Consider the following 18,714-nt stretch of genomic DNA (forward strand, 5'->3'; position numbering starts at 1 on the left):
TTTCGTTAAAGTAGAAGAAACCTTTTGTATGTTAATATAAATATTTCTTAATAAAAAGCAGGGAATTATTAAAAATCAATAAGTTTATAATTTTCTAAATGAAAGTCTCAGCAAAAAGTATGCAACAATCAGGTGCAAATAAATTTTAAAGCAGGTGCCAAAGGCAGTTGGGTTATACAGTAATATAAATGTAAAAAATAAAACGATTTTACTAAGTATGCTACACAAAGTATATTTTGTTGCAGAATAATTTTTAAAATCTTTAGGTATTTTTAGTAAGACTGAAAATATAAAAGATCATCCCCTATCAACTTGAAATGCAAATTTCCGAGTATAAATAAACAACCTTATCTCCCCCTTTTCGATATGTCTTTATTATCAATCTCAATAGCGCGCTCGTAATCGAAATAAAATGCATTGCCATAAATTATTAGTCATTACAGTATTTAAATTTAATTAGGACATAAGCTTAGCAAGGTAGTGCGATCACTTGCTGATGCGGACGTCGATGTGCTGGAACGAATTGAGGCAGTTGGTCAGCTGCGTCTGGTACTGGTAGCTCAGCTCGCCCTTGCACCCGTAGCCGCCCAGCTTGTGGATGGCCGCATAGTCGTAGCAGTCGATGGCGCCATCTCCATTGCAGTCCTGCCCGAACTTGGTCATGTAGTTCTGGATGGTGTTGGCCGCGCAGAACGGGTCGTTCACGCAATTGGCATAGGCTGCATGAGATAAATATGCATGGGATATATATTAAGATATGAAAAAGGGAAAGGGCAGCACTCACCCTCCTCCGACTGGGGACTCTCGTTGCCCAAGGTCAGCTTGCCGCCGTCGGACCAGTAGGCCCAGGTGATGCGAAACAGGCCGCAGACTCCAGAGCCACAGAAACGGGTCTGGTTGCAGCCAGAAGTGGCCTCGCAGATGCATCCCAGGCACACATCAGTCACCGGCTTATCTGTGTTGGGATCAAAAGATCATTCAAATCAGTTCAGTTCAGTTCAGTTTGCTGATTAGCCTCGCGATCGTAAGCAAAACTCGAAGTGTGTTACACATATGTTTTGCCCAGATCAAGTCATCGCTTTATTCAGAGCATTCGGTAATGCTTTGAATTTTGAGAGTTATAACAAGTTAGAGGCTTGGGAATTTTAGCAGTACACAAAGAAAAAAGAAAGATTTTTAAAAATAAAAAAAATATTTTCAAAAGTATCCGCAACTAATCTAAAATTTAAATAAAAAGGATAAAGGTAGTAAAAAGATAAATTTATTTTAGAATTAAATTGGTTGAAAGAGAAAAGAGTATCTTACAGTCGAGACACTTTACTTTAAGGGTTCCTACTTAAAACATTTTATAATGAATTCACAATCTTGGAGTCAAATAAACAAACTTAACAGCTTATAGTTATTATCGCAAAGGTATTCCAATAAATCTGAAATTTTTATTGTTGCCTTCCAGGCATAGGTTAGTCAATAAAATTTTTAAAACTCATATTTTTGATCACATTATTTCAAGGAACGAAAAACAATTCCGTTGGTTGCACGCCCATGAACCTGAATTCTGTCAGCCTCACGAACCCATCTCATTTTTTACCGAACTAGTTTTGCAACTTTCAATGGCAACATTGAAGCATCTCCGTAGAACAAATCCGGCCGCCCGTAGGCGACGGTGAGTCATTAAATCGGCGTTATCAAGACCTTGTTCTTGTAATTAAATTTCGAATTTTTAACGAGTATTGGCAATTTGCGAAGCCGAGAAGACTGGCCAACAGCCCCGAACAGCATGTCTTCTGGCCTTCTGCCTCACCCACACGCGTAAATCTCGGAGGCTTCTAGGTTCACTGACCTATGCAAAACCATCTGCGAGGGGACAGGAACTGGGTCAAGATTAAAAATGGTTAAATTATAACCTTCTTTCTCCAACATTAATTTAGTTTAAATAAATAAAGTCTATTTAATCAATTTTTAAACTTCATAAAAACCTTTGCTAGTGGGTTTTTCTTTGCCCTGAGATAACCCACACGCAGGCAGAGATATTGTTTGCCTATGATCAAACGTCACTGAAGTAAGTTGTCACGAAGGTGGGATTTTTATCTGTCTTACAATAGAGCACCAAATTGCACTACAACTTCCATTCCGGATTCGGGGAAATTTCAATTAAACCACATCCTTTTCACGATTCGATTTGAGCTTACTACCCATTTAAACAATTAGTTTGTTAAACAGAAATCCAGTGAGCTCACGGCAGTGATTACTGCCAGTGATTAATAGATAATTTTAAAATATACAAATATTAAGTTCCGCTTTATGTAATGGGCATATAAAATCGGAAGTAATTTCAATGGCAACGAAACGTTATTAAAAGCCAGCGCAGTCAACGGCCCGTGGATCAAATGATAGATGCGCGATTATCGCATCTGAAACCGATCCAAAACCCCCGAGCTATAATGGACGTTTGTCAACTTCCAGATAATTGTTGAATGCAAATGCCGACCAACACGATGGATGGATAAATGTATCTGGGAAATCCGCCTAAGAACGAAACATGTCTTGGCGCAGAACAAAAGAAACGAACATCTATACAATTGCTAATTAATGTTAATGAATGCAGACGATCAGGTATTTGAGTTTCGTGTTAAAAGCAAATCTCAGCAAATGCGTAACAAATTCGTCTCGGGAACAATAACAAGAACGGAAATGTTCTCGCCTAAATAATATACAATACATTTGGTTTACTTAACTCACCCTGAGCTTGAATGAGAGCCGCGAATCCCAGGCACAATAGAGCGCCAATAGCCAGGGTGCAGCACAATTTGTTGGCAGCCATTGCGATTTGTCCGAAAAATATTTGTTTTTAAACGCAATTTTTAAAACCGCTGAGCAGTGTTTTATGTTGGTTTACAGAACCGAACTCTATCGAGCTGCGAGATCAACTGAGCTGAAAGTGCTTTAAACCTCGCTTTTTTGTTGGCAAAAGCTCACTTAAAGCTCAAAAACGAAAGACTTAAACAGAGAACTCGCGAGAAAAATATAAAATAAAGAGATACCTAACTAAAATTATTTTTAACTTGATTTTGAAAGTATAACTTAGGGGGCCTAAAGGAAATTCCATTCGAGATAGTTATATTATCATCAATATATGCTTTGATTATCAGAATCATTAATGAAGTAGTATTTTAGAAAGTCATAGAGTACTTGAATATTGAGCTGCATTTAAGTTAAAATGATTTCTTTAACAAATTTCTCATAATTAAAAACTAAACCTTCTCTTCTTAAATCGCTTTGCTCAAGTTTATTCAAAATATAAAAATCTCAGATGCTTAGATCTTGTTGAAGGCAGCAATGTCGACGGACTGGACGAAGTCCTCGAACTCCTCGATCTTCTCCTGCAGCAGGTCGATGGAGACCTTGTCGTCCTCGATGACGCACATGATCTGCAGCTTGTTGATGCCATAGCCCACGGGGACCAGCTTTGAGGCGCCCCACAGCAGACCGTCCATCTCGATGGTGCGGACGTTGTTCTCCATCTCCTTCATGTCGGTCTCGTCGTCCCAGGGCTTGACATCGAGGAGCACAGACGACTTGGCGATGAGGGCGGGCTTCTTGGACTTCTTGGCGGCATAGGCGGCAACGCGCTCCTGCTTGATGCGCTCGGCCTCGGCGTCCTCCTCCTCATCGGATCCAAATAGATCCACATCGTCGTCGTCGTCGGCGGGCTTGGCCGGAGCAGCCACTGTGGGCTTTCCACCGGCCAACTGGGGCAAGGGAGCACCGGTCCAGGCGGCGCGCTCCGCAGCCTCGAAAGAGGCGATGTGACGGTACCAACGGGCCACATTCACATTGTCGGCAGAGGGGGCCTTGCCCAGAGCCTCGAACACGGACAGATCGGCCTTGCTGGGAGTGTATCTGGAGGGGATGAAGGGTAAATCTAATTAATATATGCTCAGATGTAGTATTCTGATGTGCCGACGTGGTGGGGTCGTGCCTAACCTCACTTTCCGGCCGCGTGCTTACCCGCTGATGTAGCTGTTGTCGGCCAGGAAGTTGTTCAACTCCTTCAGTCCCTGCGGGGTCTTCACATCACCGAAAGCCATTTTAAATGCGTTTTTGTGGGGTAAATTCGCGTTTAACAAATCTGGAGCCGTGCTCTGCGCAACGTTGCCGACGAAAGAAGAATGCAAGGGTCACACTGGAACAGTGTTGACAGTTCAGTATTTTTCCCTCTATATCAGGCGTTTTCAGTAGGGGAATATATACTATCACTCTCTTGGTACTTACCATTTTCTAGCTATTTCTAGCCTTTTTCAATGGCTAAGCTAGCTATTTTATTACCGAATGAGTTAGCAGCCCTGGTCTGGAGATGATATAATAAATTCCTAAAATATGCCACATACAGGACCGCGCATTTGAAAATTTAAAACTTTATATTTAAAGCCCAAATCATTTTTGCATAGTTTTTACTTAAACGTTTAATACTTCCATTTCATCATTTCCGAATCTTTAACGATCCTGTTGCTTCTCAAGTGCTAGGGTATTTATCACTTTACAGAGTTTAAATAAATAAATAAATAATTTAAAATAATTTACTCTTAATAATATAATTTAATGTAAGATAAGAACACCAAAGTTGTGGGTTGTTCTTGTCGACATATTGAGAAAGTCATCAAGAGCTTGTATTAATCTAATAAGGAATAACGATTAAAAGTTTTTAGTCTGTCGTAATTCTTATTGATTTTTGCTTACCGGCAGTATTCCACGTTTTAGAAATTAATACCACGCATATGAGTGGCTTTGGCTTTTCACTCGTGTATTTTGTTTTTTCGTCCCTGAATTGAAGATGCTGGAGGCAGTATTCAGGCCTGTTCAGAGAGAGTTTATATTTAAGGGGATCAAAGGTTCCGTTCTGGAAAAATAGTCGACGAAGATAACAACTGATTTGCAAATATAGAGCTATCAAAAAACAAACCTCGTACAAAGTGTACTCATCCGATTTGTCCTGGCTATTTAGGTAGATCATATGATCACATTGCAAGGGCAAGTCCCACTGCACGATTAGGTCGGCTTTTGCCTGCCTTCTTACCACTCTCCCATCTTCGAGAGTCACTTTCAAGTAATGATCAAGCCAATCCAGGTTTTCGAGATCCAAAAAGCACACTGTATCCTGTATCTCGTTGTATCGAGGGCAACAAACCCTGGCGCAGGGCCGCAGTTTGCAGGCGCACCCTCGTGTATGGGCTTCCACACTCTTCTTCGTCCCGTCGGGCAAAACTTTAAAGTTATATTCACCCGTCAAATGGGCGGGAATAAGGAGATCCTCATATAAATATGCACCATCCGGCAGCCTTTGAGCTGCCGCAAGATCGACCGTGTCGAAGAAATCGCAATCAGAAATCTCCGCATTTATATTTTGCAAAATCAGTAAAAGAACTGTAACAATTGGTCCTAATGAAACTCGCATTCTAAAACCAAATACCTTGAACTAAAAATAAAGATATATGATAAAGTGAAAGGCGGTTCCTTAAATGCAAATTTTACTTACTTTTTTACTCACCATTGGAAATCTTAGGGACACACATGGGACGTCAGTCTGTGAGTCCAACCACGGTTTTTCTTCCACTGCTGAAGAATCATTCTTATACCCCGGTTAAATTTGTATTATCACTGGATTTTGGTTAATTATTGAGAAAATACGGATGAATCGCATGACTTTGTGACGTAAAAGGAAAGCTGATGAACAATACCGAAATGCGTCATGACCCAGTGGACCAAAAGTCTCGCTTTCCTATCAGGGATTTCCATGAAATCATATTATCGTGTGTGCATAAACACTGTTAGTTATAGCATGAAATATTATATTATAAACTAAGTACTTAATAAAGGTTACGAAGACAACTCATTTGGACCTAGCATGTTAGTAGATGTTGAGCTTTACCCGCAGGAGTGGCGACTTGCTTCAGAATCGTCCGCCCTTCATCCCACATAACAAAGGTAAGTATAAACTATTCTTGAGAGAGGCGTTTGTAAAATTACTATCCTAATGATGAAGTACATTTAAAAATAACAGAAATACTCGATAAATCGATACTTTCACCTTGCATATATGGGAAGCGCAGGCTCAAACCGCGGACTGAAACTTGGCTAGCTTTCCATCCCTGATGCGCAGTGTTACCGTTCGCCAAATGCCGCAAAAATCCGGGGGTCGAAAAAACGCGTCCAACCTAGCTATAATGCTACACAAGTTTTTTGCAGACGCATAGTTTTCACCGAAAAGCCGAAAGAAAAGTGCGAAAAACGTGGTAAAACAGCGGAAAAAGGGCAGCTAAACAAGTAAGCATCGGGGGCGTTCACGAAGCAGCTAGGAAAACATCAAGCGAAGCGGTGAAAAACGCGTAAAAGCAAGCATCGGCTTTTGTGAAAAAAACTCGCTCGGCCCCTGACGGCTATTGAATTTTCAACTCCCGCAGGGGCTTCTTTGGCACTAAAATAGGAGCGCAAACCGAATCTAACTACATATACTTTATAGAACACACCGAAATGAGCGAGTTCCAGCAGCAAGGGGGCCTTAATCATTCGCAGGCACTCGCCCAGGCCATCCAGCGTGCCAAGCAGGTGAGTTCGCCCGGGAAGAGGAAGAGGAAGAAGCGGAAGTGTATATGTATGTATTCCGATGACCATCTCCATCTCGCATTGCCCTCCAGATTGCCGCGAAGATCCAGCCGAGCCAGCAGGGCGGCGGCGGCCCATCGGCGGGTCCATCCCCACCGGCTTCCGGAGGCGGCGGCGGAGCCCCCAACTTCAAGCGGCACATCGACGACGGCGACAGCGGGCCGGAGTGCAAGCGCTCCTTCGGCAGCCCCGAGTACGGCAACAACAGCTCCAACATGAGCAGCGGCAGTGGTGGCGGCGGCGGTGGTGGTGGTGGTGGCGGTGGCCCAGGCGGTGCCAGCATCTCCCAGGCCATTGCCCAGGCGGCTGCTGTGGCCGCTCGATTGGCCGCCTCGGCGGGAACCAGCTGCGAGGAGCAGTTACGACTGCCCGACTCCGTGGCGGGTGCCTTTATGGGACGCGCCAGCAACGACACCATCACCCACATCCAGGCGGAGTCCGGGGTGAAGGTGCAAGTCATGCAGGATCAAGATCGCGTGATTATGCTGCGTGGACAACGGGATACGGTCACAAAGGGCCGCGAAATGATCCAGAGCATGGCCAATCGGGCTGGCGGCGGTCAAGTGGAGGTGTTGCTCACCATCAACATGCCGCCACCGGGTCCCAGCGGCTATCCGCCGTACCAGGAGATCATGATACCGGGCGCCAAGGTAGGCCTTGTCATTGGCAAGGGCGGCGACACCATCAAGCAGTTGCAGGAGAAGACCGGCGCCAAGATGATAATCATCCAGGATGGTCCGAACCAGGAGCTGATCAAGCCTCTGCGCATTTCCGGCGAGGCGCAGAAGATAGAGCACGCCAAGCAGATGGTGCTTGACCTGATTGCCCAGAAGGATGCCCAGGCTCAGCAGCAGGGCGGTCGCGGTGGTGGTGGAGGCGGCGGTGGAGGTGGCGGCGGTCCAGGCATGGGATTCAATAACTTCAACAATGGCAACGGCGGTGAAAGCGTCGAGGTCTTTGTGCCCAAAATCGCGGTGGGCGTGGTCATTGGCAAGGGCGGCGACATGATCCGAAAGATCCAAACCGAGTGCGGCTGCAAACTGCAGTTCATCCAAGGAAAGAACGACGAGATGGGCGACCGGAGGTGCGTCATACAGGGCACTCGGCAGCAGGTCGAGGATGCCAAGCGCACCATTGATGGACTGATTGAGAATGTGATGGTAAGTTTTATAAACATTATTTACGAATAATAAGTATAAGTATCTAAAATAAGTTAACGAAGCTATGTGGTTTATGCATATTCTTGCTGATTTAATCACCTATTAGCTATATTTATAAGAATGAACCTATGTACATTTTACACCTTTCTTTATGATCATACTATTTACTTATAACCATTTACGTATTTAACTCCTAAAATACTTTTTCTATAGCAACGCAACGGCATGAATCGAAACGGCAACGGGGGAGGCGGCGGTGGAGGTGGCCAAGGGGACTCTGGCAACTCCAACTACGGCTACGGATACGGCGTTAATCACGCTCAAGGCGGACGGGAGGAAATCACATTCCTGGTGCCCGCTTCCAAATGTGGAGTAGGTTCACAACTGGGAACATCCGAGTTGCAAGCTCTCTAAACATAACCCTTCCCCTGCAGATTGTAATTGGACGAGGCGGTGAGACCATCAAGCTGATCAACCAGCAATCTGGAGCCCACACCGAAATGGATCGCAATGCCAGCAATCCGCCCAATGAGAAGCTCTTCAAATCCAAGGGCACCACCGACCAGGTGGAGTCAGCCCGCCAAATGATCTCCGAGAAGATAAACATGGAGCTAAATGTCATCTCCCGCAAGCCCATCGGCGGTGGAGGTGGCTCCGGCGGTGGTGGTGGTGGCGGCAATTCTGGCGGTGGCCAGAACAACTCACACCACAATCAGCAGCAGGGCGGCTACGGAGGCCAGAATCAAATGCAGGGAGGCGATCCGAACTCGGGAGCAGGCTATCAGCAGCAACAACAGGGTTGGGGTGGTCCCTACGGCCAGCAGGGATGGGATCCGTCCGGTCAGCAGCAACAGCAGCAGCAAATGGCCATGGCCAATCAAGGAGGAGCCGCTGCGGCGGGAGGAGCAGCCGGTGGCCAAGACTACTCGGCGCAATGGATAGAGTACTACAAGTAAGCGATAACAAATGCACACAGATCCTCTTTGGACCAAATATTAACCTTTTTCTATCTTCTTTAGACAAATGGGTTGCCATCGAGAGGCTGAAATGATTGAGCAGCAAATGAAGGCTAAGCAGGGAGGCGGCTCTTCAGGACCTGTCCAGCCGCAACAACAGCAGCAATCCCAGCAGCAGTCACAGCAGCAACAGTCCCAACAGCAGCAAGGAGGCGCCGGTGGTGCCGGTGGAGCCGATTACAGTGCGCAGTGGGCGGAGTACTACCGCAGCGTGGGCAAGATCGAAGAGGCCGAGGCCATCGAAAAGACGTTAAAAAACAAGGTATGTGGTATTTTTGTATCTCCTTTTGGAAGTCACTTATAAAATGCCATATCTTAGCCACAGAATGGAGCATCGGGTGGCCAGAACAACGCGCCCAACCCCAGCCAGGGAGGACCCAATCCCGGCCAGCAGCAACCCAATCCCGCTGCGGCGGCGGCAGCGGCTGCTGCTGCAGCAGCGGCAGCCGGCGGCTATGGTCAGAGTATGACGCCCAGCCAGTACGCGCAGTACTCGCAGTATTATGCGGCGGCTGCTGCAGCCGGCGGTCAGCCGCAGGGAGCGCCTCAGCCTGGCGGTGGACAGGGCGGTGGGCCGCCGGCTGGCTATCCTGGCGGTTATCCGGGCGCAGGCTACGGCGGTTATCCTGGGGCGCCGGGCCAACAGCCCGGGCAGAAATCGCACAAAAACGACAAGCACTGAGGACGCTCGGAGGGATCGGGAACGGGAGCGGGGAGGAGATGTATGTGGGAGTGGAAGCGAACACCGAAGTGGAAGATGCTGCGGTCGGAGGACGATGCAGGTGCCTTGCATGGGGTGAGTTCCGAAGCCAAGACATTCCCAGTAGTTGTTGCGGAGTGTGTTAACGAATCGATTTGAATTGAATTGTCGCCTTTGCATACTGCTTTACGTATTTTGCTTTACCCATCTGCTTCAATAGATTGCCTAGTTTTATAAATCAATTTCCCTTCTCTACTTTGCAAAAATGTTCTTACACAATATACATACAGACGGGTCAGCATTTTCCAATTAAGCCAGCACAAATTTTTATTTTGGATTAGCTTAGATTATGCGGGAAGGGTGTAGATGATGATAATCCTCAGATATGAATTTTCCTATCCACTCATTATTCGATCAAGAGAACACCATTTGATGGTGTAGTGCCTTCAGAAGATTATCATTCATTTCCAAATCTAAATTCGTAGGCATAATTGGAAAATGGAATGATCCGTTGCTTACATCATGACTTGTGATATCCTAACCAAATCTTGTTTACCACGCGTAAAACTCTTTGCAGTGATCTATTGTTCTACTATGTCCTATGTCTTTTATCCCCCACAATACTAGCAAATCAGAAAAGAAATGCAAGGCAAATGATTTTTAATTGCAATAACAGCAGCAACAGAGCAGAGGCATCGGCAGCAGACAACGCACGGCAGAACGGAGGCGAAGATCAGATCAGTCGAGAAGCCGGACCACTCGGCCCATCCATCGGAGAGTGAAGCATTGAACGTTTAGCTTGTGGCGTCACTCTTTTGCATAAATGTAAATTAATACGATTAACACTGTCTATTATTTGGATATTGCCTACAATTTCCCCACTAGTTTGTAAGCGACTTCCCCGAGAAACTAAGTCTACTTTTACCGTCTATCTATGCATAACCGACCGAATGAACGATAATGCTCTTGCATCACCACTTGCACAGACACACGAAGGGAAGCTAATTGAATCCGTTTTGGGTGTTTGTTCAATTTTCTTATACATCTCTCACACATTTTTTAATTCTATCACTGTCAGTTCAGGCGATTCATATGACCGCAGATCCAAAAAATCAGATATGGGTTTTAGCTTTGAAAGACACCATTCGTGAAAATTCTCAATTGCAATAACAGAAATACTATAACGTTAGTAGCTTACGCATATATTTAATACATGAAACCATTTTCACATTTTAGCCTAGCTTAGTTGTAATAAAAATCATTTGAGCAAGATATGATCGACATTTACACATGATCTATGTCTGCTGATCTGGTAAGATTTGTAACATTTATATATAGTCAAATGAGAGTGTCGCTTGAAGGTGTTCTATTTCAATTGATTTGACATTTGCATAACAATATTTTCACCTTTCAGTTCTGGAGACAAATCATTCTCGTAGCAGTAAGCCCACACTGAATTGATTTTTAAATTATTCCATGCTCTATATTTGTACTTTATCGATTCTATAAACCCGGTATAACCATATTTTAAACATTTACCTTTGGAAAAACTGTTTTTTGAGGATAACATGCCTGTTTCAATATCTATAATATATATCTCCAAATGCAAACATGAAGTGTATGTACTTTCAGAGGCCGCTCTTCAGACCAGTTCATAACAGAATTACAATATCAAACCCCAAAACTTTTTCACAAAACAAACATGAAGAAATACAAACCATATATTGTAAAAGTGTCAAACTTGGTAAGATCGTGTGTTGTTATTATTACTATATATTCAATTATACATACTGCAAATCAAACAATGAAAAGTTACCCAAATGAATGTAGGTCTACCATAATTTATACACTAAACTTTGACATATAATCTAAACTAAGTTTTACGTCTCCCCAAATATCTGATTGTTGCAACAGCAGATGAACCATATTGTAACCGTTGTCCGGCTGGACAGGCTCAGATCGGGACCACGATCCAGATCCCGATCCGCCCTGCAGTCGGCATTGCATTGAATAAACATTTAATATAATATAATATATATCCATATATACATATTGCCAGCACAAAGTACCTTGGTGCTTTTTGCCCTATTGCGTTTCTATTGATTATATTTATATCCGATACTTGCTTTGGTAGAAGGATAGTTACTTTAATTTGTAGTTAAATTCTTTAACTTGCGAGTCAGTCCGTTTGAGTGCCTTGCCTTTAAAACTTACGGGGTTGCATTTAAGCCGTTTATCGTTGTTATCGGACTTATCGAAACTGTACGATTTACCATGTTTTTTGGTACCAAGTTTGGTTTCTATTATAAAGACTTACCAATTTCATATAAGAAAAATAGTACCGGGTATCTCAGAGTCGGGACTTCGACTGTATCGATCTTGATTTATTTGCTCAGCTGACTCTTTATTGCCACATTTGAAAATCGTTTATGAGCGTATTTTCAGAGGTTCTGGGCCTTGCTCGTGGAAGAGATCTTGGGGATCGGGACGGGCTTTTAATTTTTCCCAGGGATTGGTCGAATGATTGCCACATTAGGTATGCCTTTAACTATATTGGAGTAACATTTCTATACCAAACTGCACATATACCCATTATTGATTATACTGAATATTCTATATGCAATATATTATTATGTGAAAACTACAACATATATATAAATGTATTTCTAAACATTTTCTTAGCAACAGCGACGATATTTAATTTCCCGAACAGTGCTCCCTATTGCTCAGTTCAGTGCTGTATATTTGTAAAATAACGTTTGAAGGTATCATTTGCTTGCTATATAAGCGGTTTACATTGGCTCCCAAGCCTATCCTATATTTATAGTGTTATTTTCGTGTACTATATATTGACTACATAATAAGACTCAGGTATTAGGAAATTATTCGAGGAATATTTTAATGTTATTTTGGCAGTTTGAAGAAGCATAGCACTATTTCAAATGGTTGTGGGAAGTCGTTTTTCTTATTTTCTTTCTAGCAAAGGTTTCCAGGGAAATCCGACTCTGATCAACGAAGGTAAGTATGACCCAATCATATATATTCGTAGTGCGTTCAATAACCCATTCCGTTGAGCATTTCTTTTGGGTCCAATGTCAAGCCGTTTATTTTGCAATCAAATGATATTTTTGAAAATCACATTTCTGCATACCTTTCCATTTATTTGATTTAAATTACGTGCTTTGATCTATTTGCAGGACCAATTGAGAGAAAAGTTCATTACTCCTATTGTATTATCCATGTTCTCATTGATATATGTATTTTTCTCCCGAAATTGTCGCAAATGTTTTTTCTTTACATTTTTTTGAAATATATATATTAACAATAAATGCTTTATTTACATTAAACAATATATATATATATATCTGAATCATAACTGACTATCTGTATGTTTCAGCTTAATGTCTGCGCAATAGCTTCCAATTCTACCCGGTCAAAGTCCAACTTACAGTAGATCTTAAATCTTTAAATTCCAATTAAGTTCATTATAAATAAGTCTCTTCAAATGTCATACTTGAAAAATTTAATTTTCCAAATAAATATTTCCATCTATCAACACCAAATAAACCTTTTTTTTATGAAGTACATGTCCTTTTTTCAATTTAACGATATTTTTGTGGTCCAGAACCGAAATTGCCATGGACGACTTAAGAGCTTTGACTATAGACTGGCGTTGCAAGGCAAATCCCCTTTTATCGGGGCCACTAAGACCCTCCTCTATAATAGTCCCAACCCAAAATAATAGACTTGATTTGATTTTTAGCATTTTATTACTGATACTGCGTTCGCTTTTTACCCCCTTAGCACTTCGCAGCGAACATTTATAGTTGAAACAGAACAGTGTTAAATAATAGCATATAGTTTAGTTGCCAAAGTCTGGGGCCAAACTGATTTACTTCATTTAGTGGTTTAGTTTTTGATATTTATTTAAGAGTTTACTACAAGAAAACTTACATTGAGATGCGGCTGTGATAATATTCAAACTGATTTTGTTCTTTATTTTTCTCGCTGGTGATTAAACTCTCGTTTGACATCCAGTTTTTTCTATTCCTTTCTCATTTAAAATTAACATACATCTATTTTTACCTTGTAATATCTAATATTTATAATATATAACTTTATTCTTTTTCTCATTCCGTTTTTCAATCTTGTGTTTGTTTATTTTACTCACATTTTGTGTGAGCTTGTCTCTAGTTAATTAGCCGAGAAACCTTCCTATCCCCCAGTCACACGGGGGTCCGAGCACTTGAGTTGAAGAGGAGTACGGGATGTGGAATACCGAAATGGGTTTTAAATTATATCGGGGATATCATAATCAATCACTAGCTCCGCTTTAGTGTGCCTTAAAATTACTCGCCCAAAAGATACATTTTTACATTGCCAAAAACGTTGTGCAATCGTGTGGTGTAAATTTCAAAAGTTCCTTCCGTTTTCGTGTGTTTTTGTACTGCTGCCAGTGTGTGAATTTTAGATATATCATTCCAAGCTGTTATCAATTTTAATTTCGCTTTTTGTTTATTATTTCTTGTGTCTTAATTTTAAATACATCATTTCTTGTTGAACGTCAAATCAAAATGCACTACAGTTTAGTTATTTGCGTTATCGGATTTTTACAAGTTTCTCTTTGCTTAATTTACACACTTTTTGCAGAGCTGTCGAGAGCACATACTTTCAAGAAAATAGAAAATGATGTGTATGCGTGTGCACGGTTGGACAAACAGAAAGTTATATATACAGATGAATATATATAAGAATGGATAGTCTACTGCCGCTGACGTTAGGATTAAGGTAAACTGTAGATAGCTTTTAGGATAGGAGTACAAATCATATACTTATAGGACAACTACTAAGAGTTACATCTCTCGCCCAACGTTGTTCTATCTCGGCAAACGACCTGCTGACTTCGGCGTCGCGGTTGTAATTGTTTATTGTATGTCTACAGAACCTGGACCCTCCCCGTCTTCAAAGTGCCTCCGTCTCTACGCGGTTTTATGTCGCAATTAACTGGAAATCGAAAAATAAAAGTCATTATTTACAAGAAAACCATATAGGTGCGCCTGTAACTCACCGCTTTGACTGTGGCCTTAATGAAGTCTTTCTTGTCAGTTAGATCAAAGTCTGGATACTTCGCGTACACCTGCTTGCACACTGTTTTCATGGTAATCTCCTCCAGATTGGCCTTATCCAGGATCTCCTTGACATAGCCGCGTATTTGTTCATCCTGTAATTGCAAGATTGGTTAGTCCTTTATACTTTAGATTTTTTTACTGCCTACTAACCGTTGGGAATGCCAGTTTGCCCTTTTTGGTTAGTGGCTCGTCCTCGTCTGACTCGTCTTTGTCATCGACATCATCGTCTTCCTCAGAGGATTCTTTCTTTGATTTTTTCGATCGACCATCGGCTATAAAATACGAATGTTATTACTAAATGGTTCTTTGTTGATTTTGCTTTTATATACCCTTTCCAGCTGGTTTTGACTTGTTGTTAGCTTTGCTATTTTTCGCAGGCGTAGTGGGCTTCTTACTCTTTTTGGGACGTTCCTCCTTTGAATAAATATTAAATAGGTTATAATGACAAATGGTTAGCTGAACATCATAGACTCACCTCGCTTTGATCGCTGCCGAACTCCGAGACCTCCTCATCCTCTTCGTCCTCGGAAATATCCTCTTCTTCACTATCTGAATCTTTGCGCTTTCGCGAAGCTGCTCCCCGTCCTCTACCCCTCCGTCCAGCTGACGCAGGAGCAGCCGGTCGTCCACGTTTTCCAGCGGGTCCACGCTTGCGTTTTGGGATCTGATAAAGAATTATCGAATATAGATTATATGAAGGCAACCATCATAACTTCTAAGAAAAACCTACGTCACTATCGGCTTCGGATACTTCGGATTCCTCCTCCTCTTCTGAATCAGAGTTTCTCCGACGACTTTTGCGCGCCGGACGACCACGACTGCCACGACTTGGGACTTTGCGACCTGCTGCACCAGCACCTCCGCCACCACCTCGACCGCCATCTGAGTCCGAGTTGCCAGAGGGATTGTACTGTTGATAAAAAGAAAAATTAAAGAAAACTCTTTGATTTGTTTTTAAAGTAAACTCACATCTGAGCCCGACTCCGAGTCATCATTTCGTCTCCTTTTCGGCACGGCGACCTTCTGCTCGCTCTCCTCAGAGCTAGAGAAATCTACGTAGGCGGACATTTCTGCAAATACACGGTTAAAGTCGCCCAGCAGCCTTTTATGTGTATAAGAACCTACTTTTTCCAGCCGTGGATCGCCTGGGACGTCCGGTAGAATTGCGTGCCGAGCCTCTGCCAGCGGCTCCACTCGACTTGCCGCTCTTGCGCTTCTTGTCCTCCTCGCTGGGCGGATCCTCCTCGTCCTCATCCAGATCCTCGTCCTCGGGATCTTCCTCCTCCTCATCGCCCTGCTCCAAGCAGAGCGATTCGTCGGGTTCCATTAGGAATTTGAGCACTCGCAGTACGGTCTCGTTCTTGCTGCCCCTGCGATCGAGGGTGAGGATCTCGCAGATGCTGCGCAGCCCCTTGTTGTCCACCTTTTTGATGGCCTCCAGCTTTTTGTTGTACTCGGCCGAATCCTTGGCGAACTCAAAGCCGGCAAAGGAGCGCAAGTTCTTCTTCACCACGTTGTTCTTGCCCTGGGCGCCGAAACAGAGCTGTAAGTGAGTGGATTGAAATGGGTGAGAAGTGTTTGGGGTAAAGGTTTCTCTTTAAGCTTACTGCATGCAAGGTTTGCAGGCCATCCACGCGAGTCTTGTTGATGTTCTCGTTGATGCGATCGATCTCGGCCAGGGCCACGACATTCTCATCATCCTCGGCCACCTCGTTGTTCTTGTCCAGGCCATCGTTCTCGTCTCCATCAGCATCCTCGTCATCCTCCTCCTCGTCGTCGTCTTCGTTCTCTTCCTTGGCCACCTTGCCATTCTTGGCCTTCGACTCCGGTTTCTTGGACTTGTCCGCCCCGGACTTTGGCTTGGTCTCATCTGTGGCATCCTTCTTCTTGTCATCTGCCTCTGGCTTAGATTTCTTTTTCTCACTCTCTGCATCGCTGGCCTTGTCATCGTCCTCCTCGGGCTCATCGCCATCTTCCGTGTTCTCCTCTTCCTTGTCGGAATTCTCCTCCTTTTTGGCATCCTTGCTATTGGATTTCTTTACCGCCGGCGAGGGGGATTTCTCCTTTTTGTCGGTGGCAGCTATGGAGGGTAAGAGAATATTTTGTTTTTTAATATTTAATGAAAGTACACTAGATTAATCTTAATTTTGGAATCTCAAAACAATCCCAAAATAATTATAATCAATAAAAAAAAATATTGTTTAAAGGCTGATATTGGCAGATGTTGTTAGAAAGTAGAAGAAGACTGATAAAACTGTCCCGAAGTATGAAAGACAAAACCCTAAGGGATATGAATTCCTATTTTCTTATACAAATAGATATATTATATATAAAATATAACTTCTGTTAGGTTCTTTCAATAAGCCTTGAAGATCGTTGAATATAAATTCTTCTTAAAAAGTTAATAATTTAGGGCTTATATTGTGATATGTGATGAAAAAGTAAATAAAGAGTTGAGTAACAAAATATCTTCAACCTTGGGAAGTCCAATGCTAGGGTGTTTGAGGGGCAAGGAACTATGAATATTGAAGTTTTGCTGTACCTCGGCATTAACTACGCAGAACCCATTTATAGGATTTTGCATGAACAATAGCCAAGGAGAGAGAGGGAATAGAAAGATCCTGAAGTTTCGGAAAAACATCTCTGTAAACACCGTCGCCCGGAGAGGATTCGAACCACATGCCAGCAGAGCATAATAAACAGAGGCGAGAGCGACGCTCTAACCCGCAGCGCCACCGCGGAGCTCTCCCAACAAGTAGCCAAGATCCAACAAGAATGTGCGAGAGCGCCCAACAGCGGGGAGAGCTTTCCCGAAGGGAACGAGAGAGAGAGAGAGAGGAAAAGTTCGGCGGGTTTTTGAAACGCGCGCAAAATTCATTTCATGATTTTTGTTTTTCTCTCTCGTTCTTCACACCAACACACACTGCGACAAGTTGCGATGGTGTGCGCGTGGCTTTCGGTTTTATTTTTTATTTACCTGCATCCGACTCGGGATTTGAAGCTGCCGCTGCGTCTCCTTTGGCTTTTTTATCAGCGACGTCATCAGTGGCGGCGGCGGTCGCCGCGGCAGAGGCGTCGCCTTCAGCAGCAGCAGGGGGTTCGGCTGCATCTTTGGGCCCCTTCTCCGACGCACCCCCCTCAACTTTCGCCGCCTCCCCCGCTGCGAGCGCTGCGTTCTCCACCTCGCTTACCTTATCGGCGGCATTTTCTTTGGCTGCCGTTTCTGCCGCTTTGTTAGCATCCTGGCGATCCGGCGTCATGGCATGGAAAGATACAAAGTCACAATTGGATTACACTTGCTAATTTTTTGGCGGCCACTACCATGGATTTGGGTGCGTTTTTTTCGTTTTGAAATCGGGATATGAGTGTGAGTTTCTTCGGCGATTCGAATGCGAGTTTGTGTATGCGTGTCTTCTCCGCCGAGCGAGCGAGCGAGGGAGAGAGGGCGACGAGAGAGGCGATAGAAAAAACAACATTGCAAATCTATGGAGCGCAGGCACACGCACTAGTCGTCCCGCTCGCACCCACTCGCTGCGGCACCTCGAGCCACAACGACGCCATGTTTATACACACAAACGAACGGCGGGAGAGAACCGATAGTCGGGCACTTTGCCTCGCGGACAATTTGTTGCGCTCTATTTACACACAAAACACGTCTGCAATCGGGCCGTTTTCACTTCGCCCCGTCGGCACACACTTTCCGTCGCCTTTTCCCACATTTTCCACCTATTTACGTACCATATTTCTAATGGTTTCTCGGTTTTTCCGTCAGCCGACACACATTCAATCTGGCCACTAGAAAGAGGTGTCACAATCGATAGTATCGCGTGCGGCAGGCACTAAAAAATACCTGGTCCGATAACGGGTGCTCTTTCCGATGTTTGTTTTTGGCGGGCTTTTGAAGAGGTGCATAATTTTTAAATTACTTTGTTTTGTACACTTTATAATTTACATTTCTGCCAGATATTGTTCACTTCCATTGAATTTCCATTGTTTAGCTAAGGTTTTTATATTTTGGTATTTTTTCTTATCGGTATATCATGCTTAGG

At 43.5% G+C, this 18,714-nt stretch overlaps 4 protein-coding genes across 5 annotated transcripts; 1 reads left to right on the forward strand and 3 right to left on the reverse strand.

Moving 5' to 3' along the window:
• Nucleotides 1-427: 427 nt before the first annotated feature.
• Nucleotides 428-2,935, reverse strand: LOC108036392 (lysozyme). The gene is made up of 3 exons (XM_017112501.3): nucleotides 2,740-2,935; nucleotides 785-955; nucleotides 428-719 (listed from the first exon to the last, which is right to left on the reverse strand). Exons 1-3 carry the CDS (start codon nucleotides 2,819-2,821, stop codon nucleotides 487-489), a joined length of 486 nt encoding a protein of 161 aa, XP_016967990.1. The 5' UTR covers nucleotides 2,822-2,935; the 3' UTR covers nucleotides 428-486.
• A 323-nt stretch (nucleotides 2,936-3,258) lies between these two features.
• On the reverse strand, nucleotides 3,259-4,181 carry LOC108036391 (probable elongation factor 1-beta). Its single transcript, XM_017112500.2, has 2 exons — nucleotides 4,009-4,181; nucleotides 3,259-3,900 (listed from the first exon to the last, which is right to left on the reverse strand). Exons 1-2 carry the CDS (start codon nucleotides 4,086-4,088, stop codon nucleotides 3,315-3,317), a joined length of 666 nt encoding a protein of 221 aa, XP_016967989.1. The 5' UTR covers nucleotides 4,089-4,181; the 3' UTR covers nucleotides 3,259-3,314.
• Nucleotides 4,182-6,187: 2,006 nt separating this feature from the next.
• LOC108036390 (far upstream element-binding protein 3) lies at nucleotides 6,188-11,572 on the forward strand. Of its 2 annotated transcripts, none has more exons than XM_050887187.1 (8): nucleotides 6,188-6,321; nucleotides 6,518-6,603; nucleotides 6,693-7,820; nucleotides 8,034-8,192; nucleotides 8,255-8,772; nucleotides 8,840-9,098; nucleotides 9,156-9,632; nucleotides 10,114-11,572. In XM_050887187.1, exons 2-7 carry the CDS (start codon nucleotides 6,529-6,531, stop codon nucleotides 9,516-9,518), a joined length of 2,502 nt encoding a protein of 833 aa, XP_050743144.1. In that variant the 5' UTR covers nucleotides 6,188-6,321; nucleotides 6,518-6,528; the 3' UTR covers nucleotides 9,519-9,632; nucleotides 10,114-11,572. The 2 variants fall into 2 exon arrangements, with proteins under 2 accessions (XP_050743144.1, XP_050743146.1); XM_050887189.1 differs by having other exon boundaries at nucleotides 10,164-11,572.
• Nucleotides 11,573-14,025: 2,453 nt separating this feature from the next.
• LOC108036601 (protein DEK) lies at nucleotides 14,026-18,509 on the reverse strand. The gene is made up of 11 exons (XM_017112862.2): nucleotides 18,404-18,509; nucleotides 17,643-17,907; nucleotides 16,273-16,745; nucleotides 15,791-16,208; nucleotides 15,635-15,735; nucleotides 15,396-15,575; nucleotides 15,141-15,329; nucleotides 14,995-15,079; nucleotides 14,816-14,937; nucleotides 14,605-14,757; nucleotides 14,026-14,540 (listed from the first exon to the last, which is right to left on the reverse strand). The coding sequence occupies exons 1-11, from the start codon at nucleotides 18,404-18,406 to the stop codon at nucleotides 14,526-14,528; spliced, it is 2,004 nt and encodes a 667-aa protein (XP_016968351.1). The 5' UTR covers nucleotides 18,407-18,509; the 3' UTR covers nucleotides 14,026-14,525.
• Nucleotides 18,510-18,714: the final 205 nt, after the last annotated feature.

The sequence above is a fragment of the Drosophila biarmipes genome, chromosome 2R (genome assembly GCF_025231255.1).
Source record: "Drosophila biarmipes strain raj3 chromosome 2R, RU_DBia_V1.1, whole genome shotgun sequence".
Taxonomy (NCBI): Eukaryota; Metazoa; Arthropoda; class Insecta; order Diptera; family Drosophilidae; genus Drosophila; species Drosophila biarmipes.

Excerpts from the sequence above, each read along its gene's own strand:
- LOC108036392 (XM_017112501.3), bottom strand. The coding sequence starts at position 2,821 with ATGGCTGCCAACAAATTGTGCTGCACCCTGGCTATTGGCGCTCTATTG. Across the intron at positions 956-2,739 it reads GGCTCTCATTCAAGCTCAGG|ATAAGCCGGTGACTGATGTG; the intron begins GTGAGTTAAGTA and ends ATCCCAACACAG. Across the intron at positions 720-784 it reads GAGTCCCCAGTCGGAGGAGG|CCTATGCCAATTGCGTGAAC; the intron begins GTGAGTGCTGCC and ends TATCTCATGCAG.
- LOC108036391 (XM_017112500.2), bottom strand. The coding sequence starts at position 4,088 with ATGGCTTTCGGTGATGTGAAGACCCCGCAGGGACTGAAGGAGTTGAAC. Across the intron at positions 3,901-4,008 it reads GACAACAGCTACATCAGCGG|ATACACTCCCAGCAAGGCCG; the intron begins GTAAGCACGCGG and ends CATCCCCTCCAG.
- LOC108036390 (XM_050887187.1), top strand. The coding sequence starts at position 6,529 with ATGAGCGAGTTCCAGCAGCAAGGGGGCCTTAATCATTCGCAGGCACTC. Across the intron at positions 7,821-8,033 it reads GACTGATTGAGAATGTGATG|CAACGCAACGGCATGAATCG; the intron begins GTAAGTTTTATA and ends CTTTTTCTATAG. Across the intron at positions 8,773-8,839 it reads CAATGGATAGAGTACTACAA|ACAAATGGGTTGCCATCGAG; the intron begins GTAAGCGATAAC and ends TATCTTCTTTAG.
- LOC108036601 (XM_017112862.2), bottom strand. Across the intron at positions 15,576-15,634 it reads ACTCGGAGTCGGGCTCAGAT|TACAATCCCTCTGGCAACTC; the intron begins GTGAGTTTACTT and ends TTTTATCAACAG. Across the intron at positions 14,758-14,815 it reads GCAAACTGGCATTCCCAACG|GATGAACAAATACGCGGCTA; the intron begins GTTAGTAGGCAG and ends TTGCAATTACAG.